This window comes from Arabidopsis thaliana, chromosome 4 (assembly GCF_000001735.4).
Source record: "Arabidopsis thaliana chromosome 4, partial sequence".
NCBI classification, from domain to species: domain Eukaryota; kingdom Viridiplantae; phylum Streptophyta; class Magnoliopsida; order Brassicales; family Brassicaceae; genus Arabidopsis; species Arabidopsis thaliana.
The window spans coordinates 6,234,065-6,257,191 of record NC_003075.7 but is presented as its reverse complement, the minus strand read 5'-3'; the positions used below and the strand labels follow the sequence as shown (position 1 = coordinate 6,257,191).

Below are 23,127 nucleotides of genomic sequence, written 5' to 3'. Positions count from 1 at the left end.
ATAAAGTAATTTAATATTAAATTATGATATAAATTCAAATTTGATAATTTGTATGTGTGGGTTGTGGATGAGAACAAAGTTTAAAATTATTATTAATTGTGGTAACAATTAAATTGTTCTTAGCAAAAAAACAATTAAATTGTAGGTGTTGTGGTTTACTATTGTGGGAACCAGAATTGTTCAAATTTTTAGATTGAGGACGATGAATGAAACTAGAGCTGGCTTTTAGACTGTCGTCTGTCGGGCCAAACTCATGCTTATCGCTGATAATATTAATAATTTGTGCATGGCTTTTTCACAAAAGTTCCTTCGGTATATTGGTTTAGTTATAGTGGCCAAATCATCGAATCACCCAAGAGTCTCTATTATGCATAAATTTTTTCTTTTCGTTTTCAAAAATATAATAATTAAGTTATGGCAAAAAAAAATTAAAAATAATGAAACTAAAAAAGGTTTCTTTGACAAAAAAAAAGAAGAAGACCAAACTCGTCTCTTTTCTTATCGTCTTCCTCCTTGAACCGTGATTTCGGGTAGTCTTATCGTTTTCTATCTGATATTTTTTTTAATCTTTACCATGTTATGATCCAAAATTTAATGAAATCAAATATTGAAGCTTTTCGTCAGTTAAGGTTTAGCAAAACTTTCTTTGCTCACTTGTGGTTTAAAAAGAAATTTAAATCTGGCTCAGACCGAGATTAATTAAAAAAACTCTTATATGATGATAAAAATTTGTAGTATCCGATTCAAAATAGAGTAAACACCTTTGTTAAGTAGCCATAATTGTATATAACTTTTAAGTGTATACGAATTTAATTGGGAGTTCGAGTTGCAGGAAGTGGCAACAACACAAGGCTACATAGGGATATCAAATAGGACGAAAGTTAGCGGGCAAGTCCAAACCAATCCCGAAAACAGTAGATCCGGACTTAAAATATATGAACATAAAAATTAAAAACTTGGGCTAAGTCCAAGGTTGGGCTGGCTCGAAAAGTCCTTAAAATCATTTTTTGACTTTATGTTTTGCTAATACTTTTGTTTAATTGGTAAATTGTTTAAGCATTTTTTAATAGAGTTGAAACACTTAAACCTAGTATTTTAATTATGTATTACTATAAGTTTTAAAACAATTTTTTGCTCTACCAACTAGTTTGAAGTCTTTTGATTTTATATATTTTTTCTATGAGTTTAAACTATTTATTTGAATTATTTTTTTTTTTAAAAAATAAATTGGTTTTAGTGATTATTTAAATTTTGATTGACTCGTTTCATAAAAAAAATATTAATGTGTTGCTATATATATTACAAAAGATAATGAATTTCTGTTACGAGAAAATACAAAAGTAGTAACTCATATATTCGTTATACCCTTTGGTTATATACTCCTCTATAAAAGAAACTAATCATGTAAGTAAAACTGGTTAAATGATAGTTGTGGATGCAGAGATGACACAAGGAGAAGTGAGAGAGGGTAACCTCCTATATATATTCGATGTCAAGATGAGCGAGTCCTAAGGCTTTAACTGTTTAATTTAACATATGAGATGAGCAAAAAACCTGAAATTGTGTAAGACCACATTCTTCTATATCTGAATTTAGGCAGGTAACTAGCTTATAATAGAATATGGGATACATGCAATTCTTATATTTACGTACACTTTTTCTTTCTGTCTATTAACTTACTTTTAAAATACAATCTCTTTATTTCGAAGATGAAGAAATCATTTCTATTCACGTTTACTGTTCTAACTATCTTCACCATTCTTGTGATAGGTATGTAAATTCATTTAGAATCATTTTAATATATTACATGTAGTCGTTCTAAAAGTGATAAACTTGAATACCATATTATTTCTTCAAGCTATCAATTCAACTATGTTGTATAGACTTTGTGTCATAATTATTTTTACCTTTGCTGAATTCCATAGTATTGGGTTTAGCTCTTTTTATATAGAAACTTCATAATAGACCTAGAAAAATTGAGCTACAATTAGACTAGGAAACCAACCCTCAAATGTGTGTGTGTTTCTCTGACAAAACTTTGGTCATTTCATTATAAATATTTGTGTTTATTATTGTATTAGAAATTGATTTTACTGATTTAAATTCTTTTTCTTGATTTTTTTCACCAACATATTATTTCTTATTTTATTTTAGTTTCGTTCCCATACGTAGTGTGTTAAGCTACACTTTTTATTTTATAAATTTATATGATAGTTTAAAATCACCTCAGTATAAATCTCTTCAGTTACAATGTTGTGGTTTTATCAAAAATATTCAATGAATTCTTTTAAAAAATATATGTTATTTCAAAACATTTTCTTTTGTTTGGTAAACCATATAACAAGAGTTGTGTAAGGACAACTAAATGCATGTTTAAATTTACCTCAATATAACTGTTCTTAATTACACTGTTGTGGTTTTGTGTTTTGTTAAAAATAATTAAAGAATTTTTTAAGAAAATATTTGTTATTTCAAAACATTTACTTACACGCAACAGAAAAATGCTAATTCTTTACAATTTTCATTACTAAAACTGAGATTTCATGTTTCATATATAAAAATAACAGGAGTAGCGCCAGAAAAATTAACTACCTGTTCTAGGTTTTTATCTCAAAAATCTGGAAAATGTGTTAAAGAAGATTGTGATCGTATGTGTAAGCAAAAATGGCCAGGAAAGTATACTGTTGGTCATTGCTACGGCCAATTTAAAGATGCTAAGAGGTGTCTTTGTAGTGTATGCGGCCCAGACAGACAACCTCCTTAACTATTTTTAACCAATTTGTGGTGCGGTTGCAATATCACAGGAGGTTCCCATAATAAAACTTATGTTACTATTATAATAAAGTAATGAAATTTTTGTTGGATCTTTTTGTCTAATGGTTATAAAATTACTATATAAAGTCAAATATGATAATTTGTAGATGAGAATAAAGTTTGACTTTATAATTAACTATGGTAACAGTTAAATTGTAGGTGTTGTAATTTACTATTGGTGGAAACTAGAACTGTTCACATTTTAGAATAAGGATCGATGACCTAGACCAGAGCCGACCTTTGTGCCAATCGGCTAGACCAATGTTTAAGATCGATGATATTATCATTTTCGGCTTTATTAACGAAAGTTCCTTTGATATATTAGTTTAGTTATAATGGCCAAATCATCGAATTGGTTTAGTTATAGTAGCCAAAACGCCCAAGACACCAAAACTACGTGGTTGAAATCTTATTTTGATGTCTATTTACATAAGGCATAATATTGGAGATAGTAGCATATGCAAGTTTGAACTTTGAAGATTAACGAGTATAGGGAGAAAAATCATGAACAATCGGAGAGTAGATGTATATCAAAGGAACAATTGGATTAACAGTCAAATTTATATCTATGCTCAAACACTTCGTATACAACAAGGTTTTTGCACAAACAAAAACAATACATACCACCAACCAAACTCCAATGCCGATGGAAAAGTCTAATCAAGACCGGTTAATAAGATCCAATCTAATCTAATCTAGCTTCATTAGTTATACATATAAAATCAATTATCACACATAACATCAATTAAAATTGATCTACAAACGGTAAACGTGAACATCTATGAGTCGTGGTGATCAATTTATGTAGAGACATTACGATACATTTATTTTGTATAAGTAATATATAACATATATTTTTATAACTGTATGCATATATAATAAACTAGTAAAACAAAAACTACTAAAATTTGAGCAAAGATAAATAACCAAACTTTAGAAACTTTATAAATTTCTACCAATCATTTTTATATTTAAACAAGGGTTTTATGCAAAAAAACTCAAAATCGCCAATATTTGCAACTTTACTCCCTACATCCAAAAAATACAAAATAATCTTATAAAATGCAAAATAGTACGCAATATACTCCTTTTTTGCAACTTTACATATATTATAAACGTTTTCATGATCTCATACCTTTGTTTTTGAAAATTCTAAATATATAGTTGAAATACTCATATCGAGAACTTCGATTTGATATATTATTTATCAAAATTTTATGACAATAACGAAAAGACTATATTGCGTATTACTTTGTATTTCATATGATAATTTTGTGTAAAGTTACAAAAATAGCCAATTTTAAGGGATTTTTTAAGGGAAAAATGTCAAAAAAATCACGAACTTTCAAATTTGGGACGATTTAATCTTGAACTTCACGGAAGACAAATAAATCGTAAAGTTTTTGTTGACTTTCGAAATAAATGAGAAAGTGTTTGTTGACTTGCCATTTGAGCCATGTCGTTAAATAGGTTCACAAAAAGAAATTACAACGTTAATGACTCGTTTATTTGCTCTGTTAGAACAAAACAACGTCGTTTATTGCAGAGACAAAACAACGTCGTTTTGTCTTGAAACAAATTTAAACCTTATATCCCCAAATCGATTTCATTATCTCGAAATCACAGACCCACCTTGACCTCAAAATCGCAGATAATAAAATCGAATTGGAGATTCATGGTTTAAATTTGTTTTAACAGACAAAACGACGTTCTTTTGTCTCTCAATAATCGACGTCGTTTTGTTCTAACAGAGCATATACACGAGACATTAACGCCGTAAAATAATTCTGTTAACCTATTTAACGACATGACTCAAATGGGAAGTCAACAAAAACTTTGTCATTTATTTCGAAAATCAACAAAAACTTTACGATTTATTTGTCTTCCGTGAAGTTTAAGATTAAATCTTCCCAAATTTGAAAGTTCGTGATTTTTTTGACAATTTTCCCCATTTGTTTAGGTGAATTGGAATAAATGGGCTTGGCCCAATAACACAATTTTTAGACACTAGGTAAATTGGAGTAAATGGGCTTCACCCAATCCATTTTGACTTCTGTGTATGTCGTTCGTGTTCCTCGCACTTCGCCGTGTTCTCTCTCTCTCTCACAAACTCACTCATCTTCTCCGACCCAACATTTTCCGATCTTCTTCGCTCTAATTTCATTTCTAAACTCAAATTTTTCATCTGTAATCTCGAAACGATTTTGGAATTGAAAATCCAAACTCTATTGTGGATGTTTTAAGTAACGAAACTCAGTTATAGAAAATCGAACCCGAATTGATCGTGGTAATGTCGAAACCCTAATTTCGTGGGTTTAGGGTTTTGTAGCACAGTTTTCGCAAAAAAATGAAGAAGAAACAAGAAGAGAGTTCGTTGGAGAAGCTAAGTACTTGGTATCAAGATGGAGAGCAAGACGGTGGAGATAGAAGTGAGAAGAGAAGAATGAGTCTTAAAGCATCAGACTTTGAGAGTAGTTCTCGAAGTGGTGGAAGTAAAAGCAAAGAAGATAATAAGTCTGTTGTTGATGTTGAGCATCAAGATCGTGATTCCAAGAGAGAAAGAGATGGGAGAGAACGAACACATGGATCTTCTTCTGATTCGAGTAAGAGGAAGAGATGGGATGAAGCAGGTGGTCTTGTTAATGATGGTGATCATAAAAGTAGTAAGCTTTCTGATTCTAGACATGATAGTGGTGGAGAAAGAGTTAGTGTTAGTAATGAACATGGTGAGAGTAGGAGAGATTTGAAGTCTGATAGGAGTTTGAAGACTAGTAGTAGAGATGAGAAGAGTAAGAGTCGTGGTGTGAAAGATGATGATAGAGGTAGTCCTTTGAAGAAAACTAGTGGTAAGGATGGTTCTGAGGTAGTTAGAGAAGTGGGTCGATCTAATAGGTCGAAAACACCGGATGCGGATTATGAGAAGGAGAAGTATAGTCGAAAAGATGAGAGGTCTAGAGGTAGGGATGATGGGTGGTCTGATAGGGATAGAGATCAAGAAGGTTTGAAGGATAATTGGAAGAGAAGGCATTCTAGTAGTGGTGATAAAGATCAGAAAGATGGGGACTTGCTTTATGATCGTGGTAGGGAACGGGAATTTCCTAGGCAAGGACGTGAAAGGAGTGAAGGAGAGAGGTCTCATGGTCGTTTGGGTGGGAGGAAAGATGGAAACAGGGGGGAAGCTGTTAAAGCTTTGTCCAGTGGTGGCGTTTCAAATGAGAATTATGATGTGATTGAGATACAAACCAAGCCACATGATTATGTCAGGGGAGAATCAGGACCCAACTTTGCTCGTATGACTGAATCTGGTCAGCAACCTCCTAAAAAACCTAGTAATAATGAGGAAGAGTGGGCTCACAACCAGGAAGGTAGACAGAGAAGTGAAACTTTTGGTTTTGGGTCTTATGGGGAAGATTCGAGAGATGAAGCTGGTGAAGCCAGTTCTGATTACTCAGGGGCTAAAGCAAGAAACCAGAGAGGTTCAACACCTGGTAGAACTAATTTTGTGCAAACCCCTAATCGTGGTTATCAGACTCCACAAGGCACTAGAGGGAACAGACCCTTAAGGGGTGGGAAAGGAAGACCTGCCGGTGGCAGAGAAAACCAACAAGGTGCCATTCCAATGCCTATCATGGGGTCACCATTTGCAAACCTTGGAATGCCACCACCCAGTCCCATTCATTCTCTTACTCCTGGCATGTCGCCAATTCCGGGCACTTCTGTCACCCCTGTCTTCATGCCTCCATTTGCCCCAACTCTTATATGGCCTGGGGCCCGAGGTGTTGATGGTAATATGCTACCTGTTCCTCCTGTTCTTTCACCTCTTCCTCCCGGACCATCAGGCCCAAGATTTCCTTCAATCGGCACACCACCAAACCCGAATATGTTCTTTACTCCACCAGGTTCTGATAGAGGAGGGCCTCCTAACTTTCCTGGGTCCAATATTTCTGGACAAATGGGACGTGGAATGCCATCTGATAAGACTTCAGGGGGATGGGTTCCTCCTCGAGGTGGTGGACCTCCTGGTAAAGCTCCTTCTAGGGGAGAGCAAAATGACTATTCCCAGAACTTTGTGGATACTGGAATGCGGCCCCAGAATTTCATTCGGGAGCTGGAGCTTACCAATGTGGAAGACTACCCCAAGCTTAGAGAGCTCATACAGAAGAAGGATGAGATTGTATCTAATTCTGCTTCTGCACCAATGTATCTGAAAGGCGACTTGCATGAAGTTGAGTTATCTCCCGAGTTATTTGGAACAAAGTTTGATGTTATTCTTGTTGACCCACCATGGGAGGAATATGTCCATAGAGCTCCTGGTGTTTCTGATAGTATGGAGTATTGGACATTTGAGGACATTATCAATCTCAAGATTGAGGTGACTATCCTCTACACTCTTCAATTACTCATAGGATTTTAGGGTACATGCATTCGCTCGTTGGTATACTTCAATTGCTCTTTGCTTAGCAATAGATCTAATAGCGGGGTAGCATATATCATCTGTCATCTGAGTATTATCTAGATGAAGTAGTGGTACTCAACATATAGTAATTTAACTTGTGTGTAGGACCTTGTGGGTAAAGTTACCTAGATGACGTAGTGGTACTCAACATATAGATATAGTAACTTAACTTGTCTGTAAATCTTGTGGGTACGGTTTCCTAGATGATGTAGCTGGTACGAAACATATAGTATTTTAACTTGTGTGTAGACCTTGTAGGTAAGGTTGTTTGCCATCATTGTTATTTATAACAAAAGTGAATTCTTCCATGTATATGTAGGCAATAGCTGACACTCCATCCTTCCTCTTCCTCTGGGTTGGTGATGGTGTTGGGCTTGAGCAAGGGCGCCAATGCCTGAAAAAGGTACAGGATCCAAACCAAATCGCATTTCCTTTATTGTTTTGGATTTGTTTCTCTTGACAGTATGTACTTAATCTGTATTTATTTTGTTTGGGTTTGACAGTGGGGTTTCAGAAGGTGTGAAGACATTTGCTGGGTGAAAACCAACAAAAGTAATGCAGCACCAACATTGCGACATGATTCTCGTACTGTGTTTCAGCGTTCCAAGGTCCAGTATGGTCTGCCATTGCCTTCTCTTTTGTTTTCCGTGTTGCATATCTTTTGCTTAATCTTTTGTATTGGTTTCTCTTTGTATAGGAGCACTGCTTGATGGGGATAAAGGGTACTGTTCGACGTAGCACTGATGGCCATATAATCCATGCTAACATCGACACTGACGTAATTATTGCTGAAGAGCCTCCTTATGGTTAGTAAAATGTGTGTTCCTGATAGACTGATAAAATCGAGAGTGTCTTGCTTGTCATATCATGTTCCTTCTCTCTGTTCTGCTTCCAGCATCCTGTTTCTTTTAAAGTGAGCATGCTAGTACATCAGCAATCAATTGTGTATAAATAGGATCGTTGCTTAATGTGATTAAGGTATCGAGTGTTTTTGTATTTGGTACTAGTGTTGGGAGGCAAGGTTTTGGGTTCTCGAAAACAAAGACCTATGTTTCTTTTGGCTCTCGGTTATGGTACACGTGATTAGTTTGCTGGATTAGTCTTGGGTTATCCACACTGTAAGCTGGTTCATTGAGAAATACATTAGATTCTGTGGTTGATTTTAGCATTGCCATGTCTAAAATATTAGTGAATTTGTATCCTCCTATTATTGCAAGCTGGTTTGCTTAACTGCATTTCTTTACGTTGCAAAACTCCAGGTTCGACTCAGAAGCCTGAAGATATGTATAGGATAATAGAGCATTTTGCACTTGGTCGCCGGAGGCTTGAGCTTTTCGGTGAAGACCACAATATTCGAGCTGGCTGGCTTACTGTTGGAAAAGGCCTTTCGTCCTCAAACTTTGAGCCACAGGTAAGATCTCATGTTCGCTCTGTAGACATCTATCCACCTCCTGTTTATATGAGCTTTAGACCTATGCAAGGAGCTTCTTTGACTGTTTGATCTGTTTTGGATATTGTGTGCTTTAGGCTTATGTGAGGAACTTCGCAGACAAGGAGGGTAAAGTGTGGCTAGGAGGAGGAGGAAGAAATCCACCTCCAGACGCACCGCATCTTGTTGTGACTACTCCCGATATAGAATCGCTGCGGCCCAAATCACCAATGAAGAATCAGCAACAACAATCGTATCCATCGTCTCTAGCTTCTGCAAATTCCTCAAACCGAAGAACCACAGGAAACTCACCACAAGCAAATCCTAATGTTGTTGTCTTACATCAAGAGGCTTCTGGATCTAACTTCTCTGTTCCTACCACCCCGCATTGGGTGCCACCAACGGCACCAGCTGCCGCAGGGCCACCTCCAATGGACAGCTTTAGAGTACCTGAAGGTGGCAACAACACAAGACCACCTGACGACAAGAGTTTTGACATGTACGGCTTTAATTGAGCCTCTCCCAAAATTGCAGAGTTTCCAGAACCGTTTCTATTGAATGGATATTTTACCCCTTTGCTTTGAGAAACTCTGCTGCGCACGGTTTTGGTTCTCTTTTTGTAATTCTGTTCATTTTTTCACTTCCGTAGAGCCAATACTTTATATTCATTTCATTATCAATCAAGCTTTTACCTAATAATCCCAATTTGCTCCATACAATGTGATGTATCCAAATCAAATCGCATTTAACCACCCTTTATATTCACAATTACAAAGTCTTATATGGTAAATGCATGCAGTGTCCCAGTAATCACCAAACAAAAAGTCCTTAGAGACTCTGGAGTAGCCATGATTTGCTCAAGAACTACTTGTAGGAGCCTTAAGGAGACCAGAGTCTAAGATTCACCCACCCCACATTCTAATAGAAATCTCTTGTACTCGAGCTCTACTCTGCTATATGCTTCATTCATTTCATCAGTAGCGGTAGCTTCCTGATTCGTTGAAGCGACCTGCATGCAGTTAGCTTCTTTAAAAACCGAGGAAAAAATCTGTAAACGAATACAACTCAGAACTTAAGTATGTAACTGACTCTGTATTCTGGAGACATCGAATCATGTCCATCAGAAGCAAGCGGCTCGTTCCAATCCATTAATGCGGTTCTCCACCTTTCGGAGCCATGATGATGACCTTGTGATGTCTTTCTGGAGATTATTGTGTGTAACGTCCCAATTATGCATATGATGCAGAATCCAAGAACAGGAAGCAGAGAAGTTAACAAAACACCTGTGTTCAACTAAAGAGAGACATTATTACTAGTTGAAAAACAAACTAAGAATATGCAATTCTAATTTGAGTTGAGATCTACAAAGAATCTAATGAAAGGGTTTATAGTAGCACCTCCAGCATCACTTAAACACATGGATCCAAAACACACAGTAAGAAAACTGAATATACTAAAAGGGTTCCAATAAGACAAGAACATGAAATCTATAGGGATATGTTCTTACATGGGGGAGAATTTGGTGATTTTGTCCTGAAAGATTATCTGCAGTACCAACAGTCTCAGTGTATTTCTCTACCCGGCGTAAATCAGGCAACTCCTCAGTTGTATTCTGTCAGTACTCATCAATTTTCCAAAGACTAATGAGAGTCAGAATCTCCCCATTTCATATAATACCATTCAAGTGACAAGATATATCAAGTACAAATCCAGAAGTTCTGTGATATATACCATCTTAGAGTCGTCATCTATGACAGAAGAAGTAACAGCATCGTGCTTCTCTTCACAATCTAGGTCATCAAGTCTACTACTTGTCTTACTTTCTTCAGGGTTTTCTACAGATACTCCATATTGCTTTAAAATACGTCTCAAAGACTCGCTTCTGCAACATTAGAGAAACTATTTCTATGAAACATTTGCCAAACTTATCCAAAAATTGAAACTTTGATTATTCTTATGCATTTGGTACGGTTCTATTACACAACTTATCATGTCACAAAAGAGAAAACTGCTAATGAAACTGTAACAAACGTTTTCAAAGCAACAACCACTAAATGAAAAAATAAATCACCAGAACCACACAAATCTTATCATAACTAGCTCAAATCGACTACACAGTTCAGTGTACATTACTCACTAATGAGTGATGAAGTTTAACACAAATCACACATAGAGAACAAAGTCATCACCTTTTAGCAGAACGAGCCAGTTCGTGTTTAGTTCTCTGTTCATTCTCTGACATTTGTTGAACACAAAACCTACATCTCTACAATACCAAACAACAAATCAACAATAATTAAACTAAAAAACTCAAAAAGGAATTAGAATCTTTGCACTTTGCTTGTAACCTAACCTCTGAAGCTCGTTTAAACCGTTTACTTCTGAAACCAATCAAGGAGGAGCCAAAAACGACCTCATTGATCAACGAAGCACCTCCAAGGTGCAAACTTGCCATGGACCCAGAAAATTTAAGAGGCAATCAGAAAGATTTAAAGAAGAAGAAAGGAAAATGTTCCACCACTTAGAAGACATTGTCTTCTTCGTGGACTAAAAGGCTTCGTCTTCATCTGGAAAAAGAAGAACATATGGTCCCCAATTATCGTTTCTTTGCCTATAGAGACAGCTCAAACACTCACTGAACGAAACAGAGGGTCCTCTGTTTCTGAAAATGACGTTTCTTTTTGCTTTTTGGAATATCTCTAGGTGAAAAAGTACCGGGTTATGTTTGTAATTAAGTGAAATTTATATGTCTATTTGTAATTTATGAAGAGTGTAGGGATGTAAATATAAATACTAAACGGAGTAAATGAGATTCTTCCAAAAGCAGAGAAAAGCAATCATTCAGATTTTCCAGAATGCGACATCTTACCTTTTTACCGCAATAAATCACGCGCGAATTTCTCCACTCTCACGCGCCTATACCATTCCTTCAACTTCACGCGCTTTTAAGTTTGCTCCTTCAATGCCTGCGATTTCACTCTTGCTTGCTCTGCTTCTCCTACCGGAGAGTTCTTCTTCCTCCGTTCAAAACTGCGCGGCGGAGAGATATGTCTCAGCGTTAGGAGACAGAGGGATGAAGAATCGTATTAGAAGTTTGGAATCTCTGTAATGAAGTTGATAACGAAGCTCCTTCAATGGAAAACCCTAGACTCGCTGATTGCGCCGATCTCTCTTGCCTGATCCTCGCAGGTATTGCTCGCCGATCATTCGTTACTTTCGTCATTTTATTTTGCGATTCTCTACGAAACGAGATCATGAAGCATGAGAATCATTGTGTTCATACTTCATACCATTTCGAGTTGCGTGTACAAGAAGTTACTGAGACTTAGTTTATAAATAGTCTTTTAAAGTTTGTAGAATCCAATTTTAGTTTACTTCTTTGTCTCTATAATGTTCTCTACAACATTATAAACCCACCACAGGACCAAACAGCCAATTTTATCCCGAGAATTAAGCAAGGAAATGGTTGGATTGGTGATTCAAGAACTTGGGAGGTCAATGGAGCTCTATCAAGCCGTCTCTACTTCTACCAGGTTATAATGATTATGTGCACATATCTTAAGACTTGGACTTAGCATTAAACTAATCTGTCTTTGTAGACAGGAGTACCCGGGAACCAAACCAGCAAAGCGAATGTGGACATCGATCAATGTTGTTACAGATATATATGTTAGCAATAGACAAGAAACTGCTGAGTGGACAGTGAGTGATTTTGATGTGTTGGTTCAACAAAAAGAAACAAGATCCTCGTGAACATGAAGGTTGTAACAATTCTCTAGTAGCTTTTTTATTTTTCTCAAGTATCTATTTCTCTATCAATTAAATTCGCAAACAAAAGCTCATTTGCCTCGATTACATGATCTCTTTTGTTTTATTTTTGTGCTAAAAGACTTAATTTGATGAACCTGTTATACACAAAACTATAGGAGAAAAGAATCATTTTCTTCTTAGTTTTGTTTAGAAAGAAAAAGTATTTGTTCTATGTATTATTGGGTTGCTATGTTTAGGCCAGACCGGTGGTGTTAACTTTATGAAAACGTGTTTCCAAAATAAGTTCGAGCACAACTTCTACATCTTTTCTAACTCGTCATTAATACAGCCAAGTTGTCTGAACATAATACAAGAAGAGCAACTTTGTTTTAATGATCGATTACAAGAAAACATATGTAAATTCAACCTAACTAAAATCACATTTTTTTGGTTGATTAACTAGTATATAAAGCCTTAGGAAACATCTTGAGGCATTATATTTTAATTAAGAGTTGATATAAAGACCGATATAAGTTTATTAATTATATAGGGAAGATTTACCAATCAATTTTTTTATTTACTAAAATTTCTCACATTTCTTAACGTTACTCAAAGTTCAAATTTTTATTTCTGGTTCATATTTTCTTGTTTCATTGTTTTTGTCATAGTTAACAACAAACAAGTTGCAATAATCAAATTTCTTGCAGCCAATTTTATAGTTAAAAACTTCAGTAACAACCCCAACCAATATCACACCCTAAATACGTTGAATTAGTAACATTGCCGTGGCCGTACATAGTTTATATATATTATGTTAAGAAAGATTCTAAATCCTTTCTTTTTTTTGGTTTTATGTGAATTTTTGGTTAACCGAAATAAACGAATGACAAAGGTCCATGACTTCCTTAGAAAATTATTAAAAAACTAGATTTTAATCTGCGGTACACCGTGGAGACAATTTATATTTTAAAGTTATTATATATAAAATTTTGCAAATTCTAACTATTTATAAAATATTTTTATTTTATAGTTTACATTTGTTATTAAGTAACGTTCTGCTAAACCCGTCCCGCCAAACCCGTCCTGTAAAAAAACCATTATTTTATTAATGTTAATCTTATTTATGATATGTTTATGAATCATTGTCTAAATATTTTAGTCGATGTGGGACGTAGAACTCACACTTTTTCGCCAATTGGTTAATATATGTTCATTTTTAAAATTTTGAGTCACAAAATATGACGGAAAGAATTAAGATTTTTTTAAACTTTATATATTATATAATAATGTTAAAAAATCATGATATATTAAACTTTTTATAAGTTTAAATATTAATAATGTTTTATAAAGTTTAGATATATAAATAATAATATTTAAAGTTTTTATATTTTGAGCCTTTTAAGTAATGACATAATAATTCTAAAAGCAAGGATTTAGAAGATTAAATATTTTCATTCCTAAATAATTAATGTCAGTGTCATGACATTGTAAATAAGTTCAAATACATGATTTATTTATTTAAATTTAAACAAAAACTTTGTTTTAAAATATTGTTAACAAATATGTTTATGCTAATTTTAAGGGATTGATTTGAAGTTTGTTTGGATTAAATTTGATTGATAATGTGGTTAACAATTTAAATCAAGAATTTAAAGTAAAATTAATTATTTTGGAGAAAGATTTAATGCTAATGGCAGTGAATTATAAATAAGTCCAAATCCAGGATTTATTTGTTAAAATAGCTGCAAAAATGTGTATATAGATTTAAATCTTCTATTTAATAAAATATTTTTAAAACCATATTAAAAAAGTATTAATTATATTAAGCCATATACTATATCGTTGGATTGGGGATGGAATCTATCTACGCCCCTATAATATTATTCGCAAAAATAAACTATCTAAAGTAAGATTTCTGAATTTAATTAATGTTTAGGCTGTCGTGAAAGAGCCATTTGACTTCCTAAACAGCGTAGTCTAAACATTGATGTAACAATAATTTGGGTGACTTATATTTGGTAACTTAGTAATACATAAAAGGGTTTTTGGATTTTAGAGTTTCGTGTGATTGACGAAGGAAAATAAAAACAAAATTTTGCTTAAGAAAGAGTCAAAGAGAAGATGGAAACTAGCTAGGGCAAATAAATGAGGAGATGCACCAATAACGTCAACATCTACTCTCTCTGTCTCTCTCTTCTGCAATAATACAATTTGCGTGTCACTTTCGAGCCCTAAATTAAGCTCTGCAATTTCACCTTTCTCTTTAATTTTCCACCAAAGAAATCTTAAATTTTAATATTTGCTTCTCAATATATAAATTATATATCATTTCAAAATTTACATTATACATATATTAATCTCAATATGTAGGTGTATATATAACACATTTATCTGTCAACTTTTCATTTCGTTTTTGTTGGGTATGTTCTCACTTTCTTGAAAGAATGAAACATATGTACGTACATTTACGTGGAAGTTATGTATATGTATTAAAATGTTTAAGTTAAGTAAAAGGTTAGGTTGTATAAATGATAAATCACACATGTCTAAATTAAAAAAAAAAACACTAATAACCAACGAGTGGTGGTACAATTATATATTTTGAGTGGTGCATAATTTTCTTTTGGATTTATGATAGGGTTCGTCTATTTTACTATTAACTAACAGTCTCACATATTTTTACTATTAATTCATCGTTGGTCACTATCGACGCTTTAATTTGCAAATTTAAACTTCATGTATTATTTAGTTAATGATTAGGTCATGGATTCTTCCAATTACAAAAATTATGCCTCAAATATGTTCCTTACATATGGCTGAAAATGGTTGTAAAAAAAAGTTAACGAATGTTTTTTTTTTTTTACTTTTTCCTTATTTTGTTTCTTTTTACCATTTTGGAGAGGAGATTAATTATTATAATCATCAAAAAACTGAAAATAACGAGAAAGTATTACAAGACAATAATGTGGTAAAATGTTGACTGTCTCAAAATACAAAATGTCGCTTAAGAAAGGAGCTATATATTTTCTACTGCTCGCAATCTTAGAATTAATTTTTAAAAATAATTTCAAAATTTTAGTAATAATATTATATGTTATGAACTAATTAAACCTTAATGTACTGCCAATCATATTAAGAATGAAATAAATATTTCTTATTGTTCTTTGTCAAAAAAAAAACTATTTCTTATTGTTTTATATATTTTAGTGAAACTATATAAATGTTTTTTTTGAAGTTTTCTTTGTAACCGGGAAATTAAAAAAACCGTGATTGCAATTGCAAAATTTGAGATTATAAATTCATAATGATAAGCCTAATCACTGAAACACCATGGTTTTATTATTTCACTTTTTTTTACCATGCAATTAATTTTTTTACCTCATTATATATCCAGTAATGAAAGTTAGAACAATTAATATAATTGCATCTTCGGAGATCCCAAATCTTGGTCTTGCCGTGAACTTGGCCAAAGTATGAAATGATGGCGCATGTAGCTTAGCTAGAGTCTCCATTTCTCTACAAAAATAAGAATTAAACAACAAATACTCACACTTAAGAGTTTTGTAGGAATCTTAAATACTACTAATACTTTATATGTGCGATTTAGCTTAAAAGAAAGGTTAAAATAACTTTTTTTGGTTGCTCGTTATTTTTTCCTTTCATTCTTAAAATTTTTTCTATTCAAAATTAAGATTCAGGTTTTTTTTTATAATATAGCAAATGCATTGGCAAGTGGCAACCGCAACCGCAGCAATCGCAATCTCACTTTGGACATTGGAAGGTGAGCAAAGAAAGAAACGTCTACAAATAGACATATTGAGTGAGAAGCTTAGGGTTTTTGAAGAGAAAAGAATTTGGGTTTGTTTTTGGGATTCTCAAAAAACTCAAAATAAACTTTCCTCATTTTTTTTTTCTTTCTTTTGTTTTGTTTTCTTTATAAAGGAGAAAGAAAGAGAAAGAGAGTTTCCGAAAGCTGAATTGAGTTGGGTGAAGCAAATTCTCAGGTCTGTCTGTCATGTCTTTACTTCTTCTTCTCATAAAGGAAAACACTTCTTGATCTCATCAAGTTCCCATCTTTGTACACATCTCTTCATTCAAAAACTCTACATTTATATCTCTATATATGCAGATTCCAAGCTTGTAATAATTCTTGTCATCATGGGTTTTTTTCTTGCCTTGTCTCTCCAGAAAACTTAATTTTCACAATTATGAATTATTTTCCTTATTTTTGTTACTTTCTTCTGTTTGATGCTCTTTCCCCATGAAAGAAAGAAAGAGAAAGAAAGATCACAAGGGTTTTATTTGGTCACCAGATTAAGAATTAGGTTATCTTTTTTTTTTTTTTAGTTTCTCACATGTAGATCTCTGCTAGATTCTCTTTCCTTTCTTGTCAGCTAAAGTGGAGTTTTTGAGTCTGAAAATCTTCCAAATCTGTTGTATTTCTTCTTCCTCTCTTCTCGAAACTAAGCATGGTTTTGTCTCTCTCTTCTTTCTGTGTAATAATGTTTCTTGTGTTTCCCTTATGTACTATAACTTCAGTTTCATGTGCATCAGTGCCTTCTTCTTCTTCCTCTTCAATATCAATTTGATTTGTTTTCTCTCTCCATATTTCCAATTTTTTTTCTTTATCAAAAGTTATTTAATCTTTTGCTCTGTGAAAACAAACTAAAGAATGCGTAAGAATGCCTACATACATCAGATCAATGAATTTGTAAGACATATTACATATGTCTAAAGTATTTACATCTTCCAGATCTAAGATCATTACGTATATGTTGTTTTCCATTTTGACCCCGTGAAGCCTTATAGACATTTATTGAAGAGGGAGGGAGATAGTACACGGGATGGGTCAAAATTATTTGTATCTGGGTACCAAAAAACCATGTAATATATTGTCAGATTTTATCTCCCTGGCTTTAAAAAAACAATTCCTGATGAGTTAGTTAAGTATATAGATAATACATATAGAACCTATCTAGCTAACAAGAATTACATGTAATATATATTAATAATCTTGTAATTTGAATAAATTCTTAAACTCTAGTTCCAACAACATCAGATTCAGTTGATTCTTGTCTGTCCTTGAGATCAATCAACAACATCCTTAATTGAATTTCCCGAGAAAGTTGGATACAGAAAGAAAACTTTTTTTTTAATATATATAACAAAAGTCGAGTTTGGTATGTATTAATTAAGTACATTAATTCAAACCCTAGCTTTAGTTTTTTTTTTATCTTCTTGCAGTCTGCCACTAGTTTGTGTGTTAATATTTATCTTACCAATACTGCCGAAATTGAGCAATTCTAAGTGTTGTTTGATGTTTAAAATGAAGGATGGGAAGAGGAAAGATAGAAATAAAGAGGATAGAGAACTCAACAAATCGACAAGTGACGTTTTGCAAAAGAAGAAATGGACTTCTGAAGAAAGCCTATGAGCTTTCGGTCCTTTGCGATGCAGAAGTTGCGCTCATTGTTTTCTCCACTCGTGGCCGTCTCTATGAATACGCCAATAACAAGTAAGCCATTTCATTTCAACCATAAATATCCTAATAAAACATATAAGGTTTGAAAAATGTGCCAACTTTTGTTTGTGATCGTTTGAGAAATGAATTTAGTGCATCATTACTATAAGAGCTACCATTAGATACATTAGAGCTACAAAAAAGATTTATCTTTTGCAATATTTTCGTATAGGTGTCTTAGTTTATGAAGTAAAATGATGCAAAATAATAGAGATAAAATATAGAAGAGATTGATCTAGAGATGAGATTTTTTGGTCTATACTCTATAGGTTGAACCATTTAAAAAAAAAAAAAATCTACACTAAGCAACACCATATAACAAATAACAAATACATTTTTTTTTTTGAATTTAATGTTAAATTATATTCAAAGAAAAAATAAACGTTTATACATGTAAATGCAAACTTTTCCTAGCATAATTATAAATTCCTATATCCTCGATGTTATCTCGATGCGAACCACACTTGGAGTCCTCCCACATATGAAGTTCTTAACAAATAACATATACATGTACATATGAAGTTTCAATTTCATGAGTCTATATTTACTTTTAGCTATATTTACATATGCATACCCATGAATATTTCATATTTGACAAAAGTAAACATAAATATACACAAGTCCAAAAGTAGTACTATATATACATACTATTTTTTTGACATCATATATACATACTATTTTTCATATATTACCTATGTATCTTGTGAAAATCTTAAAAGCCAGGTTATCAAAAAAAGAAAATCTTAAAGAGATAGAGAAAGAGAAAAATCTAGTACAATGGGTTTAAGTACCAAAATCATGCAAGCTAACTTGCAGTTGCAGTTGGTCAACAAGTCTTTTTGATTATTTTTTTGCTTTTGTCAAAGTTTTTCTTGGAACTTAAAACAATTGTGCAGCGAGAGATGTCATGTAGTTTTGTTGTACTCTTCTTTCCTCTTTCATCTTAAGCAGATCAGTCTATTGCTTCATGTTTTCTCCTTTCTTTTTTTGGCTCTTTCATCTTATATCCATTTCCTTTAAAGTCACTCACTTCAAACGATATTATATATCCAAAACATTCAGTTTCTTTTTTTCCTTTTTTACATGACACATAGTATCAACTCCACTTTCTGTCCTTCAGTTACAACCCAATTTTTAAATAAAGTTGCATATTTGAATACAAAAAAAACTTATTATTGTTCCACATTATTCAGAGTTTATATACATTGTTTGTAATTTGTTAATGATACAGGCAACATATATGATGATCTTCTTAATTACTTTATTAGTTAAACTATTAAGATCCTTCTACAGATGCAAATATTTTAATATATACGTTTTTTTTGACAAAACATGAAACAAAATTCATGAGATCTTATATATTTTAAAACATTTTAGGGTGTAATTAGCTCAGACTAATTGGGGTCTAATTGTTTATCTGTGTTTACGTTTAGACAAATAAAAAATGGTGGCCATAATATACTTGATTTGTTCTTTAGACACTAATTTTTAATTAATTAGACTACCACATTGCTAATAAATTGCATAAGTACTCTATGTTTCTGACTTAATTGGATTGTTATTTGTGACAGCATAAGATCAACCATTGAGAGGTACAAGAAAGCTTGTTCTGATAGCACCAACACTAGCACTGTCCAAGAAATCAATGCCGCGGTTTCACTTTTTGTCTCCATCTCTTTACTTCACTAACATCACATACGTATGCATATATGTTCTTATAGTTTGATGATGCTTGAAATACAGTACTATCAACAAGAATCTGCTAAGCTGAGACAACAGATCCAAACGATTCAAAACTCCAACAGGTTTTATATATATCTGAACTATATTTTACCATCTTTTCCAGCCATATATATATGTAAATTTATTGATTGTAACACATTTTTAATAACGTTTTAGGAATCTGATGGGAGACTCTTTGAGTTCCTTAAGTGTCAAGGAACTAAAACAAGTTGAGAATCGCCTTGAGAAAGCTATCTCTAGGATCAGGTCCAAGAAGGTATACATCTAAAACATATTACAAGACTCATCAGTTTCATGAATCTATGTTTATACAATACATATTCTAAATCTGCTCTTGTGAAAAACAGCATGAGTTGCTTTTAGTTGAAATCGAAAACGCGCAGAAAAGGGTAAGCAAAGCTCAAGTTGGTTGCTCTAAATTTTAATTGTGTGAATCTTTGAATATGGTATAGTTAATTTTGCAGGAGATTGAGCTTGACAATGAGAACATCTATCTAAGAACTAAGGTAATATTAGTGTGTGTGAAGTCCATAGACATGTCGAATCAATCACTTGTTATACTAATTTTTATGTTTCTTAACAGGTAGCAGAAGTGGAGAGGTATCAACAACACCATCATCAAATGGTTAGTGGTTCAGAGATTAATGCAATTGAAGCTTTAGCCTCACGCAATTACTTTGCTCATAGCATTATGACTGCTGGTTCTGGATCTGGTAATGGAGGTTCTTACTCTGATCCCGACAAGAAAATTCTTCATCTCGGATAATCTCGTCTGCGAAAAACCGAGCTGCAATAACTCTCTGCATGCATCTGGGGATTCTTTGCTCAGATTTATCTCTACATAAAATATGTTTTGGTGCAAAATAATTCAAAGTACAATGAAGGTATTGGTCCTTCAAGACTCATTGCAATTTGTGTTGTGTAATGATTAAGACATACTCTAGTTTTTATTGCTTCGTATCATAGTATCTATTCTATGGTATCTTATTTAGTGATTCATATGACCATAAAACATAGCATTTACATATTACTTAACAACAGAGAACATAACATATGTTTTTGATGTATTATTAGCTCATAGTACAATGAAGTATTAGTATAATAATCCTTCAAGACTTTGGTTTATTGTTTCATATCATACATACATAGAACATTTTAAGATATGATCAAAGAACAGTACATTTCTTGTTGAGTTCGGTGCGTAACGAAGCAGTTTCTTTCTCAGCTTTGTTGAGTTGTTCTCTTAGCCTCCTGATCTCATCAGAAGATAGTTTCTGAATTTCATTCATCTTTTTCTCCGTTTCCTCTCTCTCGGCTTGTGCTTTAGCTAATTGCTCCTTCACATCCTCCAATGATTCCTTCAGCTGATTAGAGATCTAACCAAAGAAAACAACAACTTGTAATGATGACATTATTCATTTATATACACGTTACATATAAACCAATGAATGAATTTAATCACCTTCTCTTTTATCCCCTCAAGCATTTCGTTATGCGATTTCTCTAGTTCCTTTTTCATTTGAGATATCTCTTGTTTTGAAGACCAACCTTTCATTTCTTCAATCTGCTTCTGCTTTTCCTTTATAGTGGCCTCATTCTCCTAGAACCAAAGAGACGAAATTTTAACTCAGATATTTAACACTATACAAAATGTGAAATCTTGTTTTGTAACTTTTTGTCACCCTTAGTTCATGTGATAAGTCAGCCATATAAGATTTTCCATTGTTCTTCTTTGAGATTTGTTCAACGAGGTTGAGAAGATCATGGACTTGTCTGTCTTTCTTGCTCACGGGGGCATTATAACTATTGTCAAACAACACTTTACGATCATCACATTCTTCGAGAATCTCCTATATAAAAAGAAAATTTTCCAAGTTATAAAGATGTAATCATACAACATGTACCTCTCATGGTGAAAGATCATGAAACAAACCTGAAACTCAGGACAATCTTCCAAATAATCATCCAGAGTTTCTCCACACTCAAGTGCATCCTCATTGGTGAAAACAACGATGATATAGTCAACGATTTGACTTCCGAAAAGGATCTTTAATGTACGAAGCGTTGATTGTTCTTCTTCTGTTAACCGATTCCTTAAAGAGAAAACAAGAAGCACTGCATCGATACCGCCTTTAGCTAGAAGTAAGCATCTAACGATTTCTCTGATGGTGAAATCCGTTGTGGAGGAAGCACTAAACAGACCTGAAAATACCATTATATTAGAGCATCTCCAACCCATCTCTATATTTATCTCTATATATACTCTATTTTTGACTCTATTTTATTTCAACCATCTCTATTTTTTCCCCTATTTTTTCTTCTAACAAATAGATATCTTTATTTTTTAGGAACCGTAGGAGTAAAAATAGAGATTTCTATTTTTTCCTCTATATTTAGAAGAAAAAATAGAGACAACCATTAGAGATGGTCTTAATCTCATTGTAGTGTATATATGTTATAAGAATATGTGTGAATTGATAAACAAACTCACCAGGAGTGTCGATAACATTGATGGTTAGACCATTTGGTAGCTTGGATTTATGTAGCTTACATTCTTTGGTAATGAATTTTCCTCTTGCCTTTGACTGAAACATAGTTTTACCTAGGATGCTGTTTCCCGTTGCACTTTTACCATTACCCGTTCGACCGAGTAAAACTAGAGTTCTCTCAGGTTTCCAATCATTCTCCACGTTAAGTGCAGACGAATCCACCACCATTTTTTTCAAATCTAAACCCTAAAGAAAAGCTAATGGCTAGTGATGGTTCTTGAAATGACTAAAGAAAGGTAAAAAATAATCAAGAACTGTTATCACAAGTTACAAAGCAAAGAAATAGTTTTGTAATTTATAGAGACAAAACAGAATATTCATTCCATAAAAGGAAAGAGAAAGAAAAGAATAACTTTGAGAAGTAAAAGGAGTCTGACAAGAAAGGAATCTAAGAGAAAGATAACAATCTTTGGTTGGTCCAATCATGTTGCTATATCTCTCTTTTGTCTTTTTATGTTGCCTGAATTAAGAACCTTGACGCTGCCACTATGATTAATCCATCAAAGCTAAACAAGAATCTCTGAAGTTTTTTTGCTTTCATCATTCCTGAAATAGATAACCTGCAGAAAAAGTAACTCCTGCATAGAAACAGTGTTCTCTGAAACAATATCTCTCAAAGATAAGAATCACAATAACTAAGAAGGGAAAAAAAAACCACTCAATTCATCTAGCATCAAATTTTGTTCTTTCGATCACAACATCAATCACATAATGATGCACTTTTTGGAACTTTTTCTTACTTGTAAAGTCATTCTTTCCGCTCTCTCGAGATCCCTCCTGAGGCTATTAACTACATCGCTTGAATGTTTCTCGTCTCTGTTTGTTCTTCTCTCCATTTCAAGTCTTGCAGCTTGCTCTTCTTTCA

At 33.3% G+C, this 23,127-nt stretch overlaps 6 protein-coding genes across 14 annotated transcripts; 4 read left to right on the top strand and 2 right to left on the bottom strand.

Moving 5' to 3' along the window:
* The first annotated feature begins 1,641 nt into the window (after nt 1-1,641).
* Nucleotides 1,642-2,982, top strand: LCR34 (low-molecular-weight cysteine-rich 34). The gene is made up of 2 exons (NM_001036530.2): nt 1,642-1,770; nt 2,568-2,982. Exons 1-2 carry the CDS (start codon nt 1,710-1,712, stop codon nt 2,762-2,764), a joined length of 258 nt encoding a protein of 85 aa, NP_001031607.1. The 5' UTR covers nt 1,642-1,709; the 3' UTR covers nt 2,765-2,982.
* Nucleotides 2,983-4,877: 1,895 nt separating this feature from the next.
* EMB1691 (Methyltransferase MT-A70 family protein) lies at nt 4,878-9,457 on the top strand. Of its 2 annotated transcripts, none has more exons than NM_117066.4 (6): nt 4,878-7,186; nt 7,590-7,673; nt 7,774-7,878; nt 7,968-8,076; nt 8,530-8,681; nt 8,798-9,457. In NM_117066.4, the coding sequence occupies exons 1-6, from the start codon at nt 5,162-5,164 to the stop codon at nt 9,212-9,214; spliced, it is 2,892 nt and encodes a 963-aa protein (NP_567348.2). In that variant the 5' UTR covers nt 4,878-5,161; the 3' UTR covers nt 9,215-9,457. The 2 variants fall into 2 exon arrangements, with proteins under 2 accessions (NP_567348.2, NP_001078365.1); NM_001084896.2 differs by having other exon boundaries at nt 4,899-7,186; nt 7,968-8,087; nt 8,798-9,417.
* On the bottom strand, nt 9,400-11,276 carry AT4G09970 (uncharacterized protein; the record flags this gene model as incomplete). Of its 2 annotated transcripts, none has more annotated exons than NM_117065.5 (6): nt 9,400-9,708; nt 9,789-9,992; nt 10,207-10,311; nt 10,431-10,581; nt 10,889-10,965; nt 11,053-11,276. In NM_117065.5, 6 exons carry the CDS (start codon nt 11,152-11,154, stop codon nt 9,595-9,597), a joined length of 753 nt encoding a protein of 250 aa, NP_192735.2. In that variant the 3' UTR covers nt 9,400-9,594. The 2 variants fall into 2 exon arrangements, with proteins under 2 accessions (NP_192735.2, NP_849352.1); NM_179021.2 differs by having other exon boundaries at nt 9,424-9,690; nt 10,889-10,957; nt 11,218-11,231.
* Nucleotides 11,277-11,505: 229 nt separating this feature from the next.
* Nucleotides 11,506-12,452, top strand: AT4G09965 (uncharacterized protein; the record flags this gene model as incomplete). The annotated part of the gene is made up of 4 exons (NM_148308.1): nt 11,506-11,791; nt 11,889-12,013; nt 12,122-12,232; nt 12,303-12,452. 4 exons carry the CDS (start codon nt 11,506-11,508, stop codon nt 12,450-12,452), a joined length of 672 nt encoding a protein of 223 aa, NP_680674.1.
* Nucleotides 12,453-15,910: 3,458 nt separating this feature from the next.
* Nucleotides 15,911-20,817, top strand: STK (K-box region and MADS-box transcription factor family protein). Of its 6 annotated transcripts, NM_001340645.1 has the most exons (9): nt 15,911-16,068; nt 16,167-16,453; nt 17,782-17,964; nt 19,542-19,623; nt 19,714-19,775; nt 19,870-19,969; nt 20,061-20,102; nt 20,166-20,219; nt 20,297-20,817. In NM_001340645.1, the coding sequence occupies exons 2-9, from the start codon at nt 16,170-16,172 to the stop codon at nt 20,477-20,479; spliced, it is 990 nt and encodes a 329-aa protein (NP_001319889.1). In that variant the 5' UTR covers nt 15,911-16,068; nt 16,167-16,169; the 3' UTR covers nt 20,480-20,817. The 6 variants fall into 6 exon arrangements, with proteins under 6 accessions (NP_001319889.1, NP_192734.1, NP_849351.1 ...); NM_117064.7 differs by lacking the exon at nt 15,911-16,068 and having other exon boundaries at nt 16,219-16,453; nt 20,178-20,219; nt 20,297-20,792; NM_001340646.1 differs by lacking the exon at nt 15,911-16,068 and having other exon boundaries at nt 16,431-17,160; nt 20,178-20,219; nt 20,297-20,719.
* On the bottom strand, nt 20,632-22,521 carry AT4G09950 (P-loop containing nucleoside triphosphate hydrolases superfamily protein). 2 transcript variants are annotated; one of them, NM_117063.2, is made up of 5 exons: nt 22,205-22,521; nt 21,647-21,915; nt 21,396-21,563; nt 21,176-21,313; nt 20,632-21,089 (listed from the first exon to the last, which is right to left on the bottom strand). In NM_117063.2, the coding sequence occupies exons 1-5, from the start codon at nt 22,428-22,430 to the stop codon at nt 20,880-20,882; spliced, it is 1,011 nt and encodes a 336-aa protein (NP_192733.1). In that variant the 5' UTR covers nt 22,431-22,521; the 3' UTR covers nt 20,632-20,879. The 2 variants fall into 2 exon arrangements, with proteins under 2 accessions (NP_192733.1, NP_001328663.1); NM_001340644.1 differs by lacking the exon at nt 22,205-22,521 and having other exon boundaries at nt 20,679-21,089; nt 21,647-22,019.
* Between the last annotated feature and the right edge of the window lie 606 nt (nt 22,522-23,127).